We start from the raw sequence: 22,227 nt of genomic DNA, 5'->3' as shown, positions 1-22,227 counted from the left end.
ACGATTGAGGAAGACAAAGATGAAACCAAAACCTCAAGAAATCCCACAGATTATATTCAGAGTAAGCTGCTGTTCCAATGAAGCTGGCCCCTTATTCCTGCTCAAAGAATTCCTTTTCATTCTGACCTTTATGTTTCTGCCAGAAATGAAAAATTAAGAGCTGACTAGAAAAAGAAAGCCAAGAGAAAACTGGTGTTTAGAAACAAAGAAATATTCCATCCAATCAAGAGACTGTATAGAGAGGCAAGCAGGTAACCCTACAGCTTCCTTTACTTTTATGAAAGGATAAGCATGTACTTAAAAAGTTGAGTGTCAAAAGAGAATGTGTGTCCCCTGTACTGGAATGCAAAAAAACTAATGTGGACTTTTATTTGGCACAGCATACTGACTAAAGAAGTGTCCATTGCAAGATTCATGGCTTTTCCTGAGATGATGGTTTAAGGATATAAACTCCTGACAAGCTGAAGAAGAAACAGCACTGACTTCAGCATTTAAGTGCTGAGCTATAGTGGACCTTATTAGTTAAGGACAAAAGTGTATTGCAGCATTGTAAGTATTTAGTTTAATTGAAAGAGTGGTTGAGGGGAAAAAAAAAAAGAATCCATGCTACTCATTAACTCCACAATTTGACCTCCATAAGCTTCTCATGAACAAGTTGTATTTTGGCTGAGATTCTTGGCTTAAGGCCATTCTCATTTTGCTACAGAAACTACTTCAAATTTCCTGTCACTGCTCACAGGCAGACTGTCTATTTATATAATGGGGAGAAAAAGTATTTTTCATATTCACTTATTAATTTTATTTTGTTAGATGATGGACAGATAAGGCTTCTCAAGTCTGTAAAACAAAATAAATGTGGGAACACCGAATTGCAAGTTAAAGATAATGAGCAGAGAACAAGATTCAGCTTTCATAGCATGGACCTTCTGGTCAACAGCATCCTTCAACCAAACTTCAGCAGTATTCTGTATAACCAAATCACAAGGGTTTCATAGGACAAGTTTTCCAAGATAAAGCAAACAAAACTTCACATATGTCTGAGGTCTTTACTATCATGATTGATTTTATTCTTGTAAGATCTCCAAATGTATTTAAGAAGGTACAGTGATTGCAGTAGGCATAGAGGTGCTTAAGTGACAATTTTCAAAGTCCTTAAAAAAAAATAAGACAGGAGTAGACCACCATCATTTACTCCAGAATGGATATGAAGGGTTTCTATCTTAAGTAGAGATAGCCAGTCTTAACTAAAATACACCGCCTGTAAACCTGCCTAGGCACCCATCACAGTAACAACCTAACTATATACAGAGGCACCCTTTTCAGGGCTTTGTTCTCAGAACTTTGTTAAAAAGGCAGGATCAATACAGAAGTTGAAACTTCTTTTTTAAATAGACACTGGATTAAGTTTTCTTCTTTAATCCTGTTGAGACACATACCAGATAAATTCAGGCCCACTGAAGGAAATGTAATAAAAAAAAGCAATTCTAGTATTTGCTCCTTTCTGATTACATTATCTGTAAAAGGATTATTTTCTGATGTTTGTTCATCAGTTGCGTCTGATAGACATTTTAGTAATTAATTATTTGTTTGCCTCTTCCTATGACTAACTTATTGCAAGCATTAAAAATTCAGGCAGTTTTCATCATGCACATAGACCATGTGATAAACTTTTGGCACTTAACTGGATAAAGCTGAACTCCCAGAATCAGTTTTCTGATTCAAGTATTCACAAATATGATTTCGAAATCTACTTCCCATGAATATTAAAATTGGATATTCATTGTTTCTGTAGACAGTCTTCCCAATTAACATATTCACTAGAATATTTATGGAAACATACTCAAAAAGAGTGTGAACAGCATCAAAGTGAATCCATTTAAATACTAAGATGAGTATTTGCAGCCTTCCTTCAATTTATTTTATTGTATTTGATGAGGTGTTTGCCCAACTCTGGTTTCAATCGTGTCTCTACAGATGACTTTGACTAAAATGAATTGCCAGAGAATCACAGTCACCCAACATGGGAGTGAAAAGAGGACAATCAAGGAAAGCAAGTCCCAGGATAGAAGTCAGCCTCTATTTTTTAAAGTGTTACCCTGGGCAGTTAAAGAAAAAGTCAACTGCTCTCTCACAGCTTCCCTGCATGATCTCACACAACTTTTCAATTTTTCATCTTAAAGCTACATTACTGGCTCTTCCTTTTCTGTGAAATATGTTCTACACAGGAGCCCTGCTCACATAGTCTAGGATTTTCAACCTCAAGTGGATCCACCACACAGATACTGGTAACTCAAGTGTATTTTCATCCTGTCAAAACAGAGGTGACTGGAAATCTGCTGAGGGCACAAAGCACAGTGGACTCTTTTTTTACTCTTTTTTTTTTTTTTTTTTTTTTTTTTTTTTAGGAATCAGTAATCTAGAAAGCATAGTCAAATTACAGTTCCAAATCTCCATTTTACATGACATTCATGATAAAGGGGATAGGAAAGTGCTGTATATATAGCTTGGAAAATGAAGCTATTTATGAAGCTACCGCTGGTTAGTGAAATTGCTATTTTCTTTCTAATAAAAATTCATCATGTATTATTTGATTATTTCTTCTCCCTGTTTTAAATGCGCTTCACCCTTCCTACTCTATTACTTTGTCTTTTGAATGTAATCTAAGAGTGTTGGAACAATTAGCTTTTTCATTCAAAGTAACTGATAACTAAAATTATGCTGTCCTTGTGCATTATTAAAAACAATAACAGTAACCAGGTATGTTCAAAGGCTATACAATATTCAATACCATGTTTAATATTCTAGTTCATAACCTTAATAGACATTTATACATGATTAATGAGGCTTTTAGTAGCTGCTGCTGTCACAGCTTGGGTAATACCACCTCCAATGAATATTCTAAGGGAATGGTCTTACTGGCAGTGCCTGAGTGACAACTGTGAAGTAGCAGGCTGACCTGTACTTGCTGACAAGAGAAGAAAACACAAAATAAAACAAAATTCTGTCTTAAGGAATTGCAAACTATTTCAAAAGCAGAACATGGAAATTGACTGCACTAAGGCATATTTTATATTACAGATTCACTAACAAAGCTTTTAAAGGGTTTCTAAATGTAATCCCACTACCATGCTATGGCAAATGAATAACTGAAGTTCTTAGGCATAAACACATGGATGAGTAATGTAATTCCTAATTACATCAAGAACATCTAATTGGCAGACAAAGCACTGCAGAGGCACTTGAGTCTAGAGCCCTGAAACATACAAACAAAGAAAAAACCTGCACAGGAATGAAAAAAAAACCTACTAAAACTTTTGCTATGACAACTCAGCTAGGTCAACCTTTTTCCTTAGACCGAGAGGTGATTTGACTACTATATGTATCTTCAAACAGAACCATAGCCAGGCCTGGCAGGGCAATAATTAGCATGGATTCACCAAAGGTAAATCATGCCTGACCAACTCGACTGCCTTCTGTGATGAAACGACTGTGAAGAGGAGATGACTAGTTGATGGGATCTCCCTTCAGTGTAAGCACAGCCTCCCTCTATCCAATTTGGGATTTTACAGTCTATATGGGTGGTCTACCAGATGGGTGAAAAACTATCTGGAATGCTAGGGTCAAAGGGTGATGGTTAGTTGTTCATGCTCTGTTTGGAAGTTAGTTACATGTGGAGTTCCTCCATGTCTATTCTGCAACTAGACCTTTTCAGTCTTTTCATCAATGACATGCAGAATTCACCCATATCAAGATTGCAAATGGCATCAAGTCTGGGGGTTGCAGTCAATAAACTCACAGGCAAGGGTGCCACCCAGGGGACCTAGACAGACTGAAGGAGTGAACAGTGCAAAGCCCTGTGCCTAGGAAAGACTAACTCTCTCATAATGGCACAGGCTGTGGACTAGTCCTCCTGGGAAACATCTGCAGTCCTGGTGTAGAGAACATTAAAAATCATCAACAGGAACATAGCAAGTAGGCTGAGGAAAGAGACCATTTCCCATTACTTTATACGCATTAGACCACATCTGGAACATTGTGTCCAGTTTGGTGTCCCAAATAGAACAACATTGATGAAGTTCAGAATAGAGCTATGAAGTTGTACAAAGGCTGAAGTTCTTGCCCTGGGCTTGTTCAGTTTGAAAAAGAGAAGGCTCTGTGGGTCTTATCAGCAGCCCCCTAGTACCTACAAGCAAGCTGCAAAAAGACAGAACCAGACTCTTCACATTGATACGTGGCAAGGGGATGGGTGACATCAGACATAAATTGAAGCAAGGGAGGTTCAAACTACATATAGGAGGAGAAACTCTTCCACCTGAGGGCAGTCAAGCAGTGGCCCAAGTTGCTCAGGGAGGCCATGAAGTTTTTATCCTTGGAGATTTTGAAGACACAACTGAATAAAGGCCTAAGAAATCTTGCCTGACCCCAAAACCCACACTGATTTGAGCAGTTTAATGAGAGGACTCCCGAGGCCTCTTACACACTGAATAACTAAGTGAGTCTATGAAGATACCAGGTATTGATGATTTCTTTAATTTAGTGGAGAAAAGTCTACAAAAAACCATTTACTCAAACCTAAAACCAGATGAATGGAAAAGAAAAATTCTAGCACTGTGATTAACCAAAGAAACTAATGCCAGAAGACAGAGAGAACTCTCCACTTCCGTTGGTTTCAAATCAAGGAATGATGTTGAGAGGCAATTTTTTTCTCAACTATATAGAATCACAGAATGATACAACTGAAAAAGACCTCTAAGATCATCGAGTCCAACCATTCACCTAGCACTGCCAAGTCCACCACTAAACCATGTCCCTAAGTGCCACATCTACGCCTCTTTTAAATACCTCCAGGGACAGTGACTCAACCACTTCCCTGGGCAGAGTGTTCCAGTGCTCATCAACCCTTTCCACGAAGAATTTTTTCCTAATATCCAATCTAAACTTCATCAGCTGTGACTTGAGGCCATTTCCTCTTGTTCTGTTGCTTGTCACCTGGGAGAATAAAGCCACCCCCACCTCACTACAACCTCCATGGAGAGCTCAAAATACAAGTAAATTGTGTGAACCATTGTGGAGAACAAAACAAGAAATTATATAAAATAACAAAATGGTTTAACTAGTTGCCCATAATATCTACAAGTTAAGGAAAATGCTAGCTATTAGGAGGTTAAATAAATATCTAAGTGACCTTAGTTCTCAACCAACGAAGATTAAATAATGCCCCATCCAAAAAGAAAAAGAAAACAGATACAGAAAAGTAATTGAAAGAGTTACTAACTATATAATTTCCATCCCTTTTCCAGGCAAGGCTTTGTAATAGGTAATAGGTTTTGCTCCCTGGTTTGCATTTAAGATTAATTCACACTGAGAGTTTTAAGTCACTTCAAATACCATGTAGCAGCAAATTTCAAGATTTGTATTGAGTTCTCTGTAAAAACAAAGGATTTTGCACACAGAGGAATTTAAAACACCATGGCATTATCAACTGTGGACACAATTAAAATAGTCATTACCACAAGGCAGCATAATATTCTTCTAAAAGCAAAAAGGTGAGGCCTGCATTTGCTCAGCTTTTAAAAATCAAACAAAGTCAGTACTGTTCTGCCTCCCAGATCATTAGTTTTCAAGTATGCATCCAGGACTCCTTATATTTCCAATTTAACATGAATTCCATAAGTGTTTCATTCTAGAATAAGCTCATAGTGTTACTGCACATTAAGGTAGAATTTTAATAATCAAATAAATTTGCATAAACCAACATTTGTACCTGGCATGTAACTAATTCAGAAGTGTATGTAATATACACTCAAAATCTTTACATGTTCTTACTTGCAATTTAACTTGGAAACCCATTTTGTTTCGAAACAAAGCACAAAATTATCAGCCAAGGTTACATGAAAGAAGCTTGACATTTTAAACAATGCCTTTTTAAAATTATCTGACTGTAAAATAGCGTCTGAACAGTTTTTGAAAGGTTGAAACACCTTTCCTCTTGCTAAGATAACTACAAGGGCTGAACAGGTTTTTTTACTCTTGCCAAAATAACACAGTTATTATTGCCAAACATAAAATGCTCCATCTCCACAACAAACAAAACAAATAAACAAAGAAAGCTACAAAGTACCAAAAACCAGGAGAGCCAGAATCTTCAATCCTCACCTAACTGAAATATTACTGCTGAACTTCAGTAAGGCCAGAAAAAAAACTTCCTCAGATAGGAAATTTAAAAGGCAAAGTAGTGATTATTCCAAGTCTCATTATAAAAAGTGCTCATTATATAGCTGCAAGTCAATATACCTATAAACTGGAGGATTTCCACCTCAAGAAAGAGAGGGACAGAAAGATATTCCATCTATAGAAACCCGCTGCCACTCACATGAATGCAGATTCAAACTAATTTTATATAAAGAAATTTCATATAGGTATTTATTGATTTTCTGTGTTTGGCACATCTGAAATGAGATGTTAAACTTAATTAAAAATAAAAACTTACAGGGCATAGGACAGATCAACTTTTAAAAATTAGAATATACGGAAATGATTAAAGTGTGGGAGGGGTTTTGTCGTACTTTTTCAAGGTTCAGAGATGAGTGGAAAATGAAATAATTGTGGCCAGTAATTTACTCAACCTCAGCAGTGAGAACATAGTAAGGAAGGCCCTTTGTTGAGACCTGCACCTTAGGAACTATTTCATACACAAGCCTAACGAGATTTGTTTAAATAAAATCAATGATGACTGATCTGCATTTGTCTGCCCAGATGCAAATCATTCAACAGCCCATCACCCCTCCCCAGCCATTATTCCTCTCCTACCTTCAAAACTCCCAGCAAACAGATAAATCCATGTAATGGCTGGGACAAAAAGGACGGTCAGAGAGGCAGCCAGGAATTTCCGTCGCCCTCTGCAGATTCCCAGCATTCTCTCAGGAGTGCAGATTCCAAGCCCAGTGTTGTTCCTATGTCGGAAGCAAATAGTCCACAGCCTCCCACATATTACTCCCTGAAAAGGAAAGGAAAAATATTTCAACAGCTTATCTCTCTACAGAAAGTTATAGACTATGCCAGTGTTCCAAAAGAGTTTAAAGAACAAGGCTAAAAATAGGGTTACTGCAATTGCAAGGTAGTATACTTCTCAAAATTATCCACAACTACTTAATAATAAAGCAAGTTTTAGAAGCCAGACTAAGCCAGTAAGTCAATGAAACACATCATCTCACCTAAATACACACTAAGCTCCATATTACCAAGAGACATCACCTTTATTTGTGGTTTTGCCCTCATTTTACTCTATAAGAAAATGATGGCTTCTTTGATGCCCATGTGTGCTGGGGTTCCAGGGCAGATAAGAGAAGGGCACCCATATTTCTTCACCTGCTCCCAAAGAGCAAAAGTCACACCACTGAATCAGTGAGCTGACTGCACAGCTGATCATGAACTCAAGAGAGTGAACCAAAAAAGGAAAGACAAAGTTTGAGGGTCGGGGGGTGTTATTAAAATGACCCACTTTGCTCATCAAAAAACAAGGCTGATGAACTGCTATATTAAAGGGGAGAAGAGAAAGTGCAAAATGGGCAAGGAAACTTCATTGTTCACAAAGGGGATATCAGGAGCTTTAGACTGTATGCCATTAGAAAAGAAGTGGATTCTAGTGAGTAACACTGTTTTTATTAGGGAAAAAATAATTCTGATCTTAATTTGAAATAATTGTTCTGCATTTCAGAGAGGCCAAAATGAGAAAATAATATGATGATTTTTATTCACAGGAAAATGAATATTCCCACATCAGTGCAGGCATGCAGGGCATAAAAATAATGTTTCATATTGATTGCAGTTTTGTTTGAAAGGGAAGGAAAAGGAAGTAGACAAGTGGGAGAGGGAAACTGAGATATTAAATCCATGAAAATCTAGTTCAGGTTTTGTGTGAAAGGGCTTAAGTTTTTCAATTCTAAAAACAGAACTGGTCGACAAAAATGATAGGGAAAAAACCACAAATTCTGGCAGTCAGTACAAGGTGTTTAATAACAGTGCCCTTTGACTTATGCTTAAACTAGCACCAGAGTCAAAACAAGCAATGAAAGCATTTCTACAGTGACATATTAACAATGGCTGCTGTGCGTCTTGAAAGTATGTCTGAGCTCTACAGCTCCAAATACATTGCAGTGAATGTCAATTCTGAGATTAAATTACAGCAAAAATGAGAATTGGAGACAAGAGAAACAGGTTCAGACAAAACCCTCTGATACTAGAGGTACCTGGCTGCAGTAACCAGGCAAAGTTACAGATGTTGCTTGAACATTCAATAGAGCCCACTTTACTACTCTACAGTTAAAGAGGCATGATAGTGCTCTGACCTTGGAACTGATAAAATGGACTATAATTTGTCCAGAGCCAGCACAAAAAGCATTCCATTGTGTCAGCTTTTCAATGCAATGAATGCCTCACCACAGAGGTTTTGCACAAAATATGAGGACAGACTTAATATTAACAACTGTGGTAATAGAGTTACTCTGTGTTAGACAGAGACACACATTTGGTAGATAAATTGTGGAGAACTCTTATCTTTATTCACTGTATTTGGATAATGATTACATTTCATTTCTTTTCCTTATATCACATATCTTGTACAACTACTCTGAAGAGAGTCCTTTACATGCCTACTTGAAAACCACTGATAATTTCCCTGGCTTCTGTGTTTATAAGTATGTCTATTATAAAGTGCATAGAATCACTTACGTTAGGTAGGAATTCTTTTTTTTTTTTTTTTTCCTTTAGTGACATGGTATGCACCACTGGCATCAGTCCGTGCATGGAAAAATAAACCTCTGAAAATACCAACCAATGTTGGTCATTGGTCAACAGCCACATCTTGTAATGCAACATACTGTGGCTGCATACTGCTCCTATCAATGATACTGTAAAACTCACAGCTAACAAAGTAAGAGTCAACACTACATGTTTCTGAAATCATGCTGCTACGAGTACACTGATACAAGCTTTTGGTGTAATGACAACCAGACTCTGAAGCCTGGGGTTATAGCGCTGGTAGTGGATTAATTCATCCTGGGGTGGCATATTTAAGAAATAATTTGATTTTTCCTATATATTCTTTTAAATATCCATGCAAGTTAAGTTTCTGAAAAGGTTGATGCGGAGGATGGAATCCAGCTTTTCTGCCCTATGAATGTAAAGTACCCTAACAAATCAAAAAGGTATAAGGAACAACATTTAACACCCAATTCAGCTATGAAGGAAAGCTAGGAAGGTGGCAAATTCAGTTTTCTACAAACTGTCATCATTCAGACAAAACAGACAAATCATTTTGCACATTCATGTGCATCTTTTATCTAACTAGAAAGACATTTGGGAAAATCCTAAACAGATAAGTCAGCTTGTGATGAATCACCCTAGGAAATGTTGAGATACTTCTTTTAATAGTGCTTTAAAAGAGCCATAAACTATTTTAAATGAAGCTTCTACTATCTCCCCACCTCCCCAAAGTTGTGAATAGCTTCCCTTGGGTCTTAAATATTCATTTTTAGTGTATAAAATCACCACACCTGCTGAGTACTTTTTTCCAAATTAGATGATGCATCATCCGCAGCCCCTACACAAGCAATTATATAAAAGGTCCATGAATGGTAATGAAGATTCTTAGCTTAAAGGAAGAGCTGGACTCAATCATGTATTCACTACTGGTTTTACTCAGAAAGAATTTCACCTAATATGCCATGGTAAAATAAATTGAAAGAAGACATTGCAGTTCTCTCACTTGGTTTTCCTTTCAATTCAACAGGTGCCAGACTGACATCTGGCACAAAAAGAAAGTAATTGACAACCACTGGCTGGAGCCAGGGCTGAGCACAAAACAGGGTAGCACATTTCTGACATAAGAGGTTGCCATTGCCTTTTAGACTGCTCCAACAGTATCCACTGTTTTTCAAGCCACAATCCTACTGAATCAGACTGTCACCTGCCTAAAAGGCTTTAGAAAGCAGTTTCATGGTATAGGGTAAAAATGAAGCTACTTTGGGTGTGACATTGCTAGGCATATTCATTTTTTCAGTTATAGCAAACACTGCAAAATGGTCCACTTCATTTACACAAACCCATGCAGGGTTCCTCCTGATAGTTTCCGGTCTCAACAGCTGTGCTAACTGAGCGCTTATACTCAGAAATAGAGCATGAAATATGTCAGAAAGAAAAAAAAGTATGAAAGAGTAACTGGTTCATTTAAGCACAGGACTTGGGTGTGATACTCTGATCAAAAAATAGTCCATGCTTCCTCTATATCTGTTGGCCAGTGTTAGCATTTTCAGATACATCTCACTGAGCCCCAATGAGCATCTGCAATTTTATCCACCTTTACTGGGTTTACCTCAAAGCAAGAGAGATCAAAATTAGTCCCAGAGTGAAAGGGAAGGACTGTGTTTGCAGTTTAACACATGGTCTCAGTTACACTCCTCAAGATACAATCAGATTTTCTGCCCATGCGACAGATACAGAAAAGTGCATGCATTGCAGGACATTGTTCTACCTTGGCCTTCAACTGTGCTCCAAGTGCATCATATAATTCTGTTTTAGAAATCTGATTCAGTAGTACCCATAAAAGCTACCTGAATGTACATCGTGCATGTATGTCTTGCTGCCAGTATGTCAGATGCTCTACACTTCTACAATACACCAGTTCAAGATTTATAAAACCTACTGCACAGGAGCAGTTCAACAGACATTTATGCTGCAACATCAAGCCAACTCATCCCTGACTACTGCCCACAGTGCTACAAAAGGCTACTAGCTTGGACAATACCTACGTGCAGGTCATAGTGGGAATTAAAATAATTTGGATTTCTCATTGTAAAGACTTACTCTTCACCTTCTTATGACGTGACCTTGCTCATGACCTCCTTATATGAACAGAATCACCTTTGTTACCTTCACATACAGTCAAATGCTTCCATTAACTACACTAACTTATCAGAGCTGTTTCTTTGTTTTAAATCACGGATTATCTCCTCAGCTAAGCGTGAAGCAGCTCTCAACCGGTATGAGCAGCACATATATTAAAGCATGCAACACAACACTAATCACATTAGTATTCAGTTTCTATATGTTTATTTTTTTAATTATGGCACGACAGCTAAACTATGTCAGACATTCAGCAGGAGTTCAGTAAAACAATGGAAGTAATTATGAAAACAAAAATCAAACACAATTAACTAGATTTAACTGCTCTACTATAAAAAGCTTTTCTAACCACTTCATGCATTTCCTTGCATTTGTTACAGTTAATCTTATCCCAGTAATCTTCCATTTGTTTTCAGAGCCACTGGAAATGAATATATACAGTTAAAGCTGTTTATACACCAATCCTGTGCCTTGGCTTTGTTGTTGTTGTTTCTTAAATTAATGTTATCTAATTCTTTCTGCTCTTCCACACTTGCAGTCACAGAGTTAATGAACAATTTCTACTGTAAAGCTTTTCCCTTGGCTCTGTGTCAACGTAGCATTCGTCCCTTATGAGAGATTTTTCACAGGTTTTTGCCAGACTCAAAATATAAATAATATAAAGTAAAAAAGCAGTATCTTAGCCAGTATTTTTCTGGTTTTCTTTAAATGTTGCTAATGAGGGGTTATAATGAGCTTACTCCTTGACAGTCAGATTTTATCTTGCAGCTTTGCAGTCTTCCCATTATGGAAGTTGGTTGTCATGTGACAGATCACTTTTTGTCATATTAAAGAAAAGTTTGGTACCATAAAGGAAAGGTGTAGAATAAACCCAAGATTGTGAAATAAAATATGAAACAATTAAATGAAACAATTAAATGGTACATCTCTCTATTAATTTCCATGGTTTAACCCCAGCCAGCAATTAAGTACAACACAGCCACTTGATCCCTCTCCCTACCTCCTTCCAGTGGGATGGGGAGGAGACGGCAAAAAGGTAAAATTCGTGGGTTGAGAGAAGAATAATAAATAACTTAATAGTTTAATTAATTGTTAATTAAACAGTAATCAATTAATTAAACCAATAATTAATTTGATAATTGAAATTAGATAAAATGTTGTTATTATTATCATCATCATTATTAAAACAACAGTAACTGCATGGAAAGGAGACAGAAAGAGGATTAAAACCCAAGAAAAAACAATGATGCACAATACAGCTGCTCACCACCTGCTGACCAATGCCCAGCCCATTCCCAAGTAGCAGTCAGCCCTTTCCAGGTAACTGCCCTAATTTATATACTGGGCATGATGCCATACAGTATGGAATATCTCCTTGGCCTTTGGGTCAGCTGTCCTGGCCATGCTCCCTCCCAGCTTCTCATGCAGCTCCTCATTGGCAGAGCATGAAACTTAAAAGCTCTTGATTCTGAGTAAGCACAACTTAGCAACAACTAAAACATCAGTGTGTTATCAATATTATTCTCATGCTAAATCCAAAACACAGTACTGTTCCAGATACTAGAAAGAAAATTAACTCTATTTCACCCAAAACCAGGATAGTTAATATATTTCACCTCACAAAATAGCATTTTGAAGGAAAACTACATCTCTTCTCTCATCAACCTCTTTTTTTCTCCCACATAGAAGAACATGCTACAGAAACAAATCTAATGCTCCTCTTGCTCCCAGACGCTGAATTTTCTTGTCATTGGAAGACGTCCCCACAAAGTTATACTTCTTAATCCCATAGTATCATGACTTTAAAGAAAGATTTGGAGTAAACTCAAACTCAGCATCTACCTCAGAAGTTCTGTGAAGCCACTTTAAAGGCAAATGTTACAGCAGAGTTTCCAAATGCTACCAAATTTACTCTTTCTCAACTAGTTACAAGAAAATAGTCCTATCTAAAAGAGAGAAAATAACCAGTAAGTTGACAGCACAAATGAGTTCTGCCTTGGAACTGTGCTAACTGCTCTGAGGGCACACAGGACTGACACATTCTTTTGTATCTTTATTCAGTACATGCTGTGGCTCAAGGAAAATTCTATTAGTATCCTCCTGTTAATCAAAGTTTTCTAGAAGGTTCCAGTTGTAAGCACCACCACCGCCACGGGATTGGAATCTATCCTGATGGTACAGTAGTCGCAGACGGAGAGAAGTAAATAAATTATATGCTTTCACATTTTCCTTTTTTGCTTCCATGTATTCCTTTATGAATGTACATATATATATTTATATATACACTTCTAAAGGCATTCCCTTTTCCTTTCAAGCCTAGGCTATTCAAAAGAATGAAGGCTCACAATTTCACAAATTATTATTAAGGAATAAGACAATTTAAGATTAATAGGACAAGAATCTTTTCCTAAGCCTCCACTAAAATGTCACTGTTAATATGAAGGGGGAGAAAATCCATTAGTTGAGAAAAGAGAGCAGCAGCAAAACACAATCATGACAGAAAGATCAATCTTGCCTGTTAGTCACATTTCATTTGAAACAAAAAAATGATACTTATTTTCAAAGCAGCTACTGACCTGTTTTCTCTAGTTCTCCAAACTCTACTTTCACTCTGCTTTCTCAACTATATGGGCATATAGCATCAGTATTTCCTGACTCCTCAACTCATCTAAGGACTCTGCACGATTCGAAGATAGAGAAACAGATCTTGACTTGGTTTGTGTATGCAGAAGTCTAACAAGACACTATATATACATACTAAGAATACCTTAGAATTTGAGATCCCAGCGGCATTGAATTATGAACATACTGGAGACCGTGGCCAACCATCAGTATCCCATACCTATGACACAGAATCTTTCAATAGAAAAGCAGCTCTCCTTCAGAATCACAGCTTATGCTCAGATCACAGCACTATATTACACATATGAAATTCAGACTTATTACACATATGAATTTCAGACTCATAAAAAGGACAAACCTCCATATCTTTCCAAGTCCAGGCCTTTTTACCTGAACTAATGGCAGGAGGAAAAAAAGAAAAAGTAACATGCTATCCGTTCTCAGCTGGAAGAAAACATCAGTATGTTGGTGCATCACTGCTCTCCCTGCCTTATTCCCTTTCTTAAGTATTGTGCACATGCAACCACATAGAAAACAAAATGGTCTTTAAATCAGAAGTAGGGCACTATTTGCAACACATCCAGAATTTTGATGCTAATACTTTGTTTCTCAGCTAAAGTTCTTGGATGATTACTCAAAAGCAGTGTTTACCTTCATTAGAATCCTCTATGTATAAAGCTGCTCTAACGAGGAAATTGATTAAAGATTCATTAGAAAGTTTTGCTCAGGAGAAAACAATTATTGCATGAAATGTTCCTCCCTGACAAAAGAATCCACATCTCTCTATGAAGCAAAGTCCTACTATAAAAAATTAAAAAAGCACAACAAAAAAACCTCACCATTTTTATTGCATAGATCTCTACTGCATAGATCTCAAATTACAAATTAGTTTTACATGGGCATTCATAACATGTTTCCAGCAGCTACTTGCTTGTCAGATGGAAACAGATGCTTGCATTTTACTTACAAAATGTCCATTAAGAAATTTTTTATTAAATTGAACAAATTTAAAAATAAAAAATAAATAATTAAAAAGATACATAAATGGGCCAAGGTGGGCCTCTCCTCAACCCTAAAAGGAAGAAGCTGAGGAGTGCACAGATCCTGCTGGTCAAAAATCAGTTGCACAGCTGGTATTGGCAAGAGATACTTTGATTTTACAATCATGGGACCCTCTCTGAGAATGGAGGTCTGTCACCAAGAGACAGGATCCATTTGACCACGTGGGGCAAAAGTTTCTTTTTTAATAGGCTGAGGCCAAACTGCTGAGGAACTAAATTGTGAGCAATGAGGAGGGAGAAGAAAACACACGAGCAAGTGAGAAAGTACTGGAATGGGCTGGCAAGCAAATAATGTTGAGTGATGTGGACAGGAGATACCTGTCTGCTGCAGTCAGGTAATGGAGGGATACAGGTTTTTTAGGAAGGACTAGGCAAGAAGACAAGGAAGAGGAATTAATCTGTACGTGAGAGCAGCAGAAATACATGGGGGTCTCCTTAGGATCTTTTCCCTCTATTTATCAGTAGTGAGAAACGCCTGGAGTGCTGTGTCCAGGTCTGTGCTCTGCAGTGAAAGGACACAGCCAGAGAGATTACAGAGCCTTCAAACCCCAACTGGACATGGCCTCGAGCAACCTTCTTTAGTTGACCTTGTTTTGAGCAAGGTGTTGTACTATACAATCTCCAAAGATCCTTTCCAAATGCAATTCCATGATTCCTGATCCTACAATTTTGTGCCCAGTCATAAAATATACAGCGGTTATCCAATTTAAATCCTCAAAAGTTCAAAACTAACATTTATTCCGCTATGCATGGATGATAATGAAACACACAGAGAATCCCAGGTTAAACTTTTTAGCTAGTAAAAATCAATATAGCTTCTCCAAGATCAATTCAACCTGCATCAATTCGCAAAAAATACAGACTGTCTCTCATACTTAATGAAAAGAAGTTGAATTTTTTATATAAGCACTGAAGTTCTTCACCTCATTACTACATATTGCCTCAATATTATTAAAGCTACAAATATTTATATCAGATTTATATAAAAATAAAACAAATGTTGCAATGAAAATTCCCAGAATTGCAAGTAATTTCCGATTTGAATAATCAAGGAATCAGCAAATAAAGTATAATGCTATATATGTGATCATGATCAAAAGCAGAAGACAAATCCTTCGCTACAGTTACAGTGCCACTTTACTAAGCACACTATACATTCTCAACAGTTCCTTGATGCCACTACAGAACATCAAATAGCAAACATCAAATAGCTGTGAGCAACTCTTTTTTTAGTAAGTGTCCTGCTGAAATCCCTGTGTTTCAAAGTTCAGTATTTACTTGTTCTTAAATATTATACCACCGAAGCAGGCTACAAGGACTATTCATTTTTGTAGGCTTTCCCAAAGCTGAGTGGGTTCTATACAAATTGATGGGAAAGGTGCTTACACCCCACACTCCATTTTACCTGACACAGAAGCCAAGCTCTTGCAGAATAATTTGGTGCCAGACACTTTTTTAAGTAGGAAAGGCAGCTGTCAATTTAGGTTATTTCACATAGGACATATTCTTGAACACTGGAACACTGGAAAAGGGCTTGATAAACTGGAATTTATAAACACAGATTTCTCATGGCTTCTTATACTACACAGATTAGTGCTGGTATGACAAGAATGGCATACAGTTTTAAGGCAATTACAAAAGCAGTACAAAAGGTGTTATCAAAGATCAGCAAAGCTGTAGAAACTAGCCTCAAGAGGAAACACTAGCAAAAAACACTTGTTAAAGAATCTGAATTTTCCATGTGTGGAGTTAGCATTTTAATAGAATCATAGACTAGTTCAGGTTGGAAGGGACCTCTGGAGGTCATCTAGTCCAACCCTCTGCTCAATGCGGGTTGAATATTGCTCTTTCAAACCAACCTATAATTTGGATAGCTCTTTACTCTTCATTTAAAAACTATCATCTGAGGGAGTGTGGTTTGCCTGGAGAAAAAGGGCAGGGGGCTATGTGTTCCTATGTTCTCTCCATTTCCTCAAATTGCAGTGATTTTCACTGAGCATTTCATTGTATCTCTGCATGAGAACTTTAGTCTTTGTAATCTCTTACTGATCTCATTATCATCTCATCATTGTTCTCGGAAGTTCCTATAATTTCACAATTAGATGAAGGTGCAGAAATAACAAATATAAAATATTTAGTAAGTCTCTTGTAAAGAAAATGAATATACTGAAAAGAATGACCTTATTCAAATGCACATAATTAACACTTCCACTTTAAATTTGATTATATTTCATAATTTTCAGGGCAGAAGGGAGGCTGTCAGATCTTTTCTAACAAAAGGAAGAGAGGATAATGATGATGTTGAGGATCATCAAAGGAAGTAGAGGACCGTGCAGTCATGGTCATGTTATATAAGACAAGATCATGCTTTTGCACTGGCTAGCAGTGATGAGGGGAGAGAAAGAAAGCGGACGAACAGCTCTTATCCTAACTGCTTCTATATTCTAGTATCTTTTAAGACAGTTTGACTCTTTCTGTGTCTGGCAATCATTAATAAAAATCCAGAGCAAAAGTAAAGCTACCCTCTAATAACTTCAACAACGAGTCTTATGAGAGCAGGACAAAGACTGGGTAAGGGTCTCAGAGAAGAATTAAGGTGGAGATCCTCACTCTCAAGTCTTGAGATGGTTGTTACTGGATGAAAGTATTTTGCCAGAGTGAGACAATCAAGCAGGAATGACTGAAAATTTTATTATGAATATTCATACCTTCAAAGGAAATTCTGAAAGACATCTGGGTTTTGTATACTGAAGATTGATTTTTGAAACATTCTGTATATTAGATCTTAAGAGTTTAAAACAAAAATAATCCTTAAATATGTCTTTATACAAAAAATTTACAAACACACATATATAAATATAACTTCCACTGATACTAAAATCAAAATAATACATTTGAACTATATTTTTTTAAAAAGGTAGTCTAAGCAAGGGAGCTGCAGTTAAAATAACCCCATGTGTGCCAATACTTTAATAACTTTGCTCCCTTGCTTGTTCCAGACCTGTGATTCGCTATGGTTCTCCATGCATCTCTTAGCTCCTGGGCTTTCTTTCAGGGTGAGACAGGTAGGTCCTTCTGACACAGAATCAGGGGAAGTTTTGAAGAAGATTTCCTGCAGGGACCATTCCCTACAGACAGCATGGATGAGATTGCTCCCTGTGCAATCTCCCAGTACCGCCTCAGCAGGTTTGCTGCCTTCAGGCCCTGCCGTCATGCAGTGCCTCGAGAAATACAACATATACCCCTCTGCATCATGTTATGACTTGGGTGAACTGTGGCAGTTTTGTTGATTCATACAAAGAAAGCAAAATATCAATGTCTTGAGATAAAAGCAGAGCATATTATGCAACACAGACACAGGCAGTCTGCTCCGCAGGGGCCAAGTGCTGTCAATGACAGCCGTTCTCCACCTTTTGGCCCGCAGATCAGGATGTGTTCTCTGGAGGCAATGCCTTTGGCAGTATAAATGTCATTGTTATAATGTCTGTTTTGTTGTCTACAAATGGTCTACCCTGTTCTTGTATCATGAGCCCTATGGGACACAATATTTAGAATTCATGGGCCATGTAAACTGCAGATTACACAGCAGATAAAATGATCATAAACTAAATGAGGTCAATTCAGTTATAACTGTACAGAGACTGGGATCATGATACTGACCCCAAGGCCAATGTTTCACCAGCAAGATGAGATATACCTCAATATGTATTGCAACAGATAGCAATAATCACTAAAGATCACTGCCCTTTATGCAGAAGAGTTTTCTCAGTTGCTCATGGGGAACTGTCAGTGAGACAGCATGAAAATATAAGGACTGTGAAAACAATTCTAGCACACTTCTAAAAATAAAACTTTTTGAAACTTTTTGTTGTTGCTAGGAGATATAAAAATATAGGACACAACAATGTAGTTATTTGAAGGGGAAAAAAGTAGTCCATAGTATTATGAAAAATGCACCACATTATTATTATTATTAGCTATAGTGATTCACACAGACAGGTTGATTTTGACAACAAATTACATAATATTGTTTTTCCAAGATTTACCCAGAGCTATGAGGATACAGCTTGGTAGGACAACTTTTGTTTATTGCCAAGCTTATTATGTTAACTACTCTTTCAATTGATAAAAAAGATTTTTTAAAAAAGACTGAAAAGGGTTTGGGTGTCTTTGCGGGTTTTTGGCTGATGTGGATTAGAACTATGGATATATAAAATAAATGCAGTGATTATATATTATTGTACAGCTGAAAGAAAGTTAAATCCTTATTTCCAATATAACAAAGAAACTCCTTCGAGAATATTTGAAAATTTAGAGAACATGCACAAATCAAATGGTTTGAACTTTGATAATATGTCACCATTTGCGGAACACAGTACTAATGTCAACTTTGGGATACACAAGTTAACAGAAAATTGGAGTATTTTTTCACCAGTAATTGCTGGGAAAATATATGTTACATGTATTTTACAGGCAACTTAGAATCTTATCTTGAAAGTTCTGAAGTTAAGCTTTCAATTACTTTTCCTTATTTGTCACTAAAGTTTCAAAATTGTCTGCTTATTTTGTCTGCCTTGTTTTATAGAAATGTCTTGTAGTGACAATATTTTTTATACTGTGCTATTAAAAGAAACTTAAAAGGTGTTCTGTTATTAGAAGGTGCTCTGGTACATCAGGTGAAGACAGTTCAAATGCATGTTTTGAGTGTGTTAAGAATGACAAAGATGGAGATGAGGAACAGACTTATAGAGTGATGTATGGTTATTTCTATAATATGCTAAAAATGTGTTGTACTCAAGAATAGCATGATCTTACATTTGCTGATATTTAGACATAATTCTGTAGTTATGGGGTAAATTATTACCTAAATGGCTGATTCTTTGACCATGCTGCTTTTTATTATCTAACATAAAAAATATCCTTTGAAAGCAGAAAAAAATATGAAGGGACTTCTGTCAGTAATATGCATTAGCTCTAAAATGCATACCATGGACTTTGTATTTCAATGGCATCAAGCAAAATTATCGTCACTGAATTCAATTTCTCTAAAATGAGATATCCTTTTAAAAAGAAAATACATTTACTCCTGAAAGATTTCAATTTGATTAAATGCTAATACGGATGTTAACTGTTTGTATTTTGGAAAGTTTAGGTACTCTTCTGGCATCGTGTAAGAACATGAAGTAATGTTTCACATTCAAAAAGTTGTGAAATGTATTAGTTTCTAGTTCATACACAGCAGTTAGAAGAATATTTTACTTTTCAAACAGACTTCAATAGGTTAAAGAAATCCGTTAATATTGTTACAGCTGACCTTAAAATTATGTCATCTCTACAGGTAAAGACTTTCACAAACTGATTTTAAATCAGAGAGACAGTGAATTATACTGAAAGTGACAAAAAGTACCATTTTAAACAAGAAATTGAAGTTTTGGATAATTGGATAGCAGGGCTAAAGACCATTAAAAAGTATAGTACTGTGAAAAATCTGCTAGAGGAAATGGTGTTCCTGTAAAATGTCCCTTAAACTATGGTAATATGTCTTATTTCTGCCTAAGTGGCCACTTTAACAACATCTATTATCAGCCTGACAACCTCAGGCGTCTCAGAATCGAAGAGAGGTCCCACCATCAGAGGAGGGTAAGAAGGGGCTCCTCTTGTCATTTGCTTAAATAGCACCTTCAGGTTGGAAAGCCTTTGAAAGTTTCTATCTCAAATTACACTTGCAACTATGAAAACCTAGAACTTTTCCTCTTTTTAAATGAAAGCTGAAGTTATATTAAAACTTCAGGAACTGGACTTGACATAAAATGTCACCTTCTCATGGTTTCTGAGAAAATCGCAGGGGTTAACTCTACGTTTGTAGGCATTGTTGGAAATGCAAGTATCTGTTGTAAGAGAGTGCAAACCATGACTAGATACTCATCACAATTCAGGCTGTTATCATGCAACTTTTGCAATTTCTGAGTTTCAGCCTGAGATTCAGGCAGACTGTCTGCTATATCTCACTGTCTTCCAAACAGACCCTGCGGTGACAAACTGTTTATAAACTTAAATAAACAGATGCCTGAAGTAGTTTGTAACTGATCGAAGTAGAGAATCCTTTGAGAAGACCTTACCAAGTATTCACATGGAAGTAAGAATCCACATTAGGATTTTTTCAGATGAATATTATAAACCAGTACTATAAACCAAAGCAAAACTTTAAGGGTTGAATCATGTTTTCTTAGCATCTAAAAACAGTTCAGAAGACATAATGTTGAATGTGCAATACATCTTTAGGTATTTTTTGTCATCTTCAAAGTTATGTTCAATGATATGATCAAATACTGATTAAATATCATAATATTTACATGTCTTTGGGAGTCCTTTTTAGGTTAAAAAATTTAAGAATTTAAGGAAACTTGGTTGCACAGCAGGTCAGTGGTAAAGTTACAAGAAGCAACCAAAATCCTAACTGCAATGAAAATCTCATCTAAGTAATCCTCATTATTATTTTACCACAGTAGCTCAATAATATTGTCTAAGTGCCAATAACAAAGATTAATGAATCAGATCCACACATTTTGTGTATGTTCTTTCAGGTTGGTTGTTTGTTTTTTTCATAATGATGTGCTGGATTTTCTGTTTAGCTTTTATTGCCATCTGTGAGGTTAAGAGATTTTGGATAAGAACATCTAAAATTGTTTTGCTGTGTGAGTAATATGAACAACTTGGAGAAATAAAAATTCTAAAGTTTATGGGGAAAAAAGTTCAATCAGCATGCTAATAGCAGTAACATTATCAATTGAAACCCTACAGCTACCATGACATATGTCTCAGAAATTCAATCTCTATTCCTTTTGGTGAATCAATGCAGACAAAAGCAGGGAAACAGGCAGTTTCAGCTACAACTGAGTGAGTTTACATCAGCATTTTAATTCAGAAGAGGAATTTTGACACAATCTCCCCAAGCATTCCTTCTTATTCTACAGTGAGCTACATGATTGAGGAGTCTGAGAGGGGACAAACTGGATACCCTTCGGATGAAACAAAACCAGAAGATGCATTCCAGAGTGTATGCCAAAGGATGCTATGGATGCTCAGCTGCTGGGACAAGACTGTAACTACACTACTGTAAAAACCTTGAATGAATGCAGCCTGTGTATCTGGTCCTCTGTACTGCCTATTTCACTCTACAAATTCACTCCTGCTGGGCCTCAGTATCTGTTAGCATGGACAAAGCTGTACCACATCAAGCTGCAGAAAAAGCTGAAGCCACAAAAAATATGAGGTGAAGTGAAAAAAAAAATCCAGTTTCATATAGCTGTATTAATGAGGAACAAGGCTGAGAACAGGCTGTGGTGCTGTCAGGAAAATCAACAGCTGTGATCAAATGGAAGTTTTTTCTTCATCTAAAAATTAGGCTATAAAAGAATTCCCTTTTTTATCATCCCATTCATAACCTGTCTTATGTTGAAGCATAACAGCTCAGCTAATTAGGTACTTGATAAGGGTAGCTTATTTGGGGCATTTTCCTGTGTTTGCATTTACAGTAGGCAAAGGAGGTAAAGAAAAATTACTTGTTTAACATCAACGCTTTTTTCCTTCAAATCTAAAATTCTAAGCAGTTAATTCCTCAAAGGTAGCGATGAATCAGACG

The 22,227-nt window shown here is 36.7% G+C and overlaps 1 protein-coding gene across 7 annotated transcripts in view; it reads right to left on the bottom strand.

Annotated features, from left to right (window-relative positions):
• The window catches only part of LARGE1 (LARGE xylosyl- and glucuronyltransferase 1), a 286,575-nt gene that overhangs the window by 196,527 nt on the left and 67,821 nt on the right, over positions 1–22,227 (bottom strand). For all 7 annotated transcript variants that reach the window (XR_007904077.1, XR_007904078.1, XM_051784574.1 and 4 more), the window contains one exon: positions 6,811–6,997. Coding sequence is in view for 5 of the 7 variants with exons in the window: in XM_051784576.1 (XP_051640536.1) it covers positions 6,811–6,997 (187 nt within the window). In the remaining 2 variants the exon portion in view is untranslated. The remainder of the gene's footprint in view (positions 1–6,810; positions 6,998–22,227) is intronic.

This window comes from Manacus candei, unplaced genomic scaffold, assembly GCF_025592945.1.
Source record: "Manacus candei isolate 608988 ecotype Guabito, Panama unplaced genomic scaffold, ASM2559294v1 h1tg000018l, whole genome shotgun sequence".
Classification (NCBI taxonomy): Eukaryota; Metazoa; Chordata; class Aves; order Passeriformes; family Pipridae; genus Manacus; species Manacus candei.
This window is presented reverse-complemented; position numbering and strand designations above follow the sequence as displayed.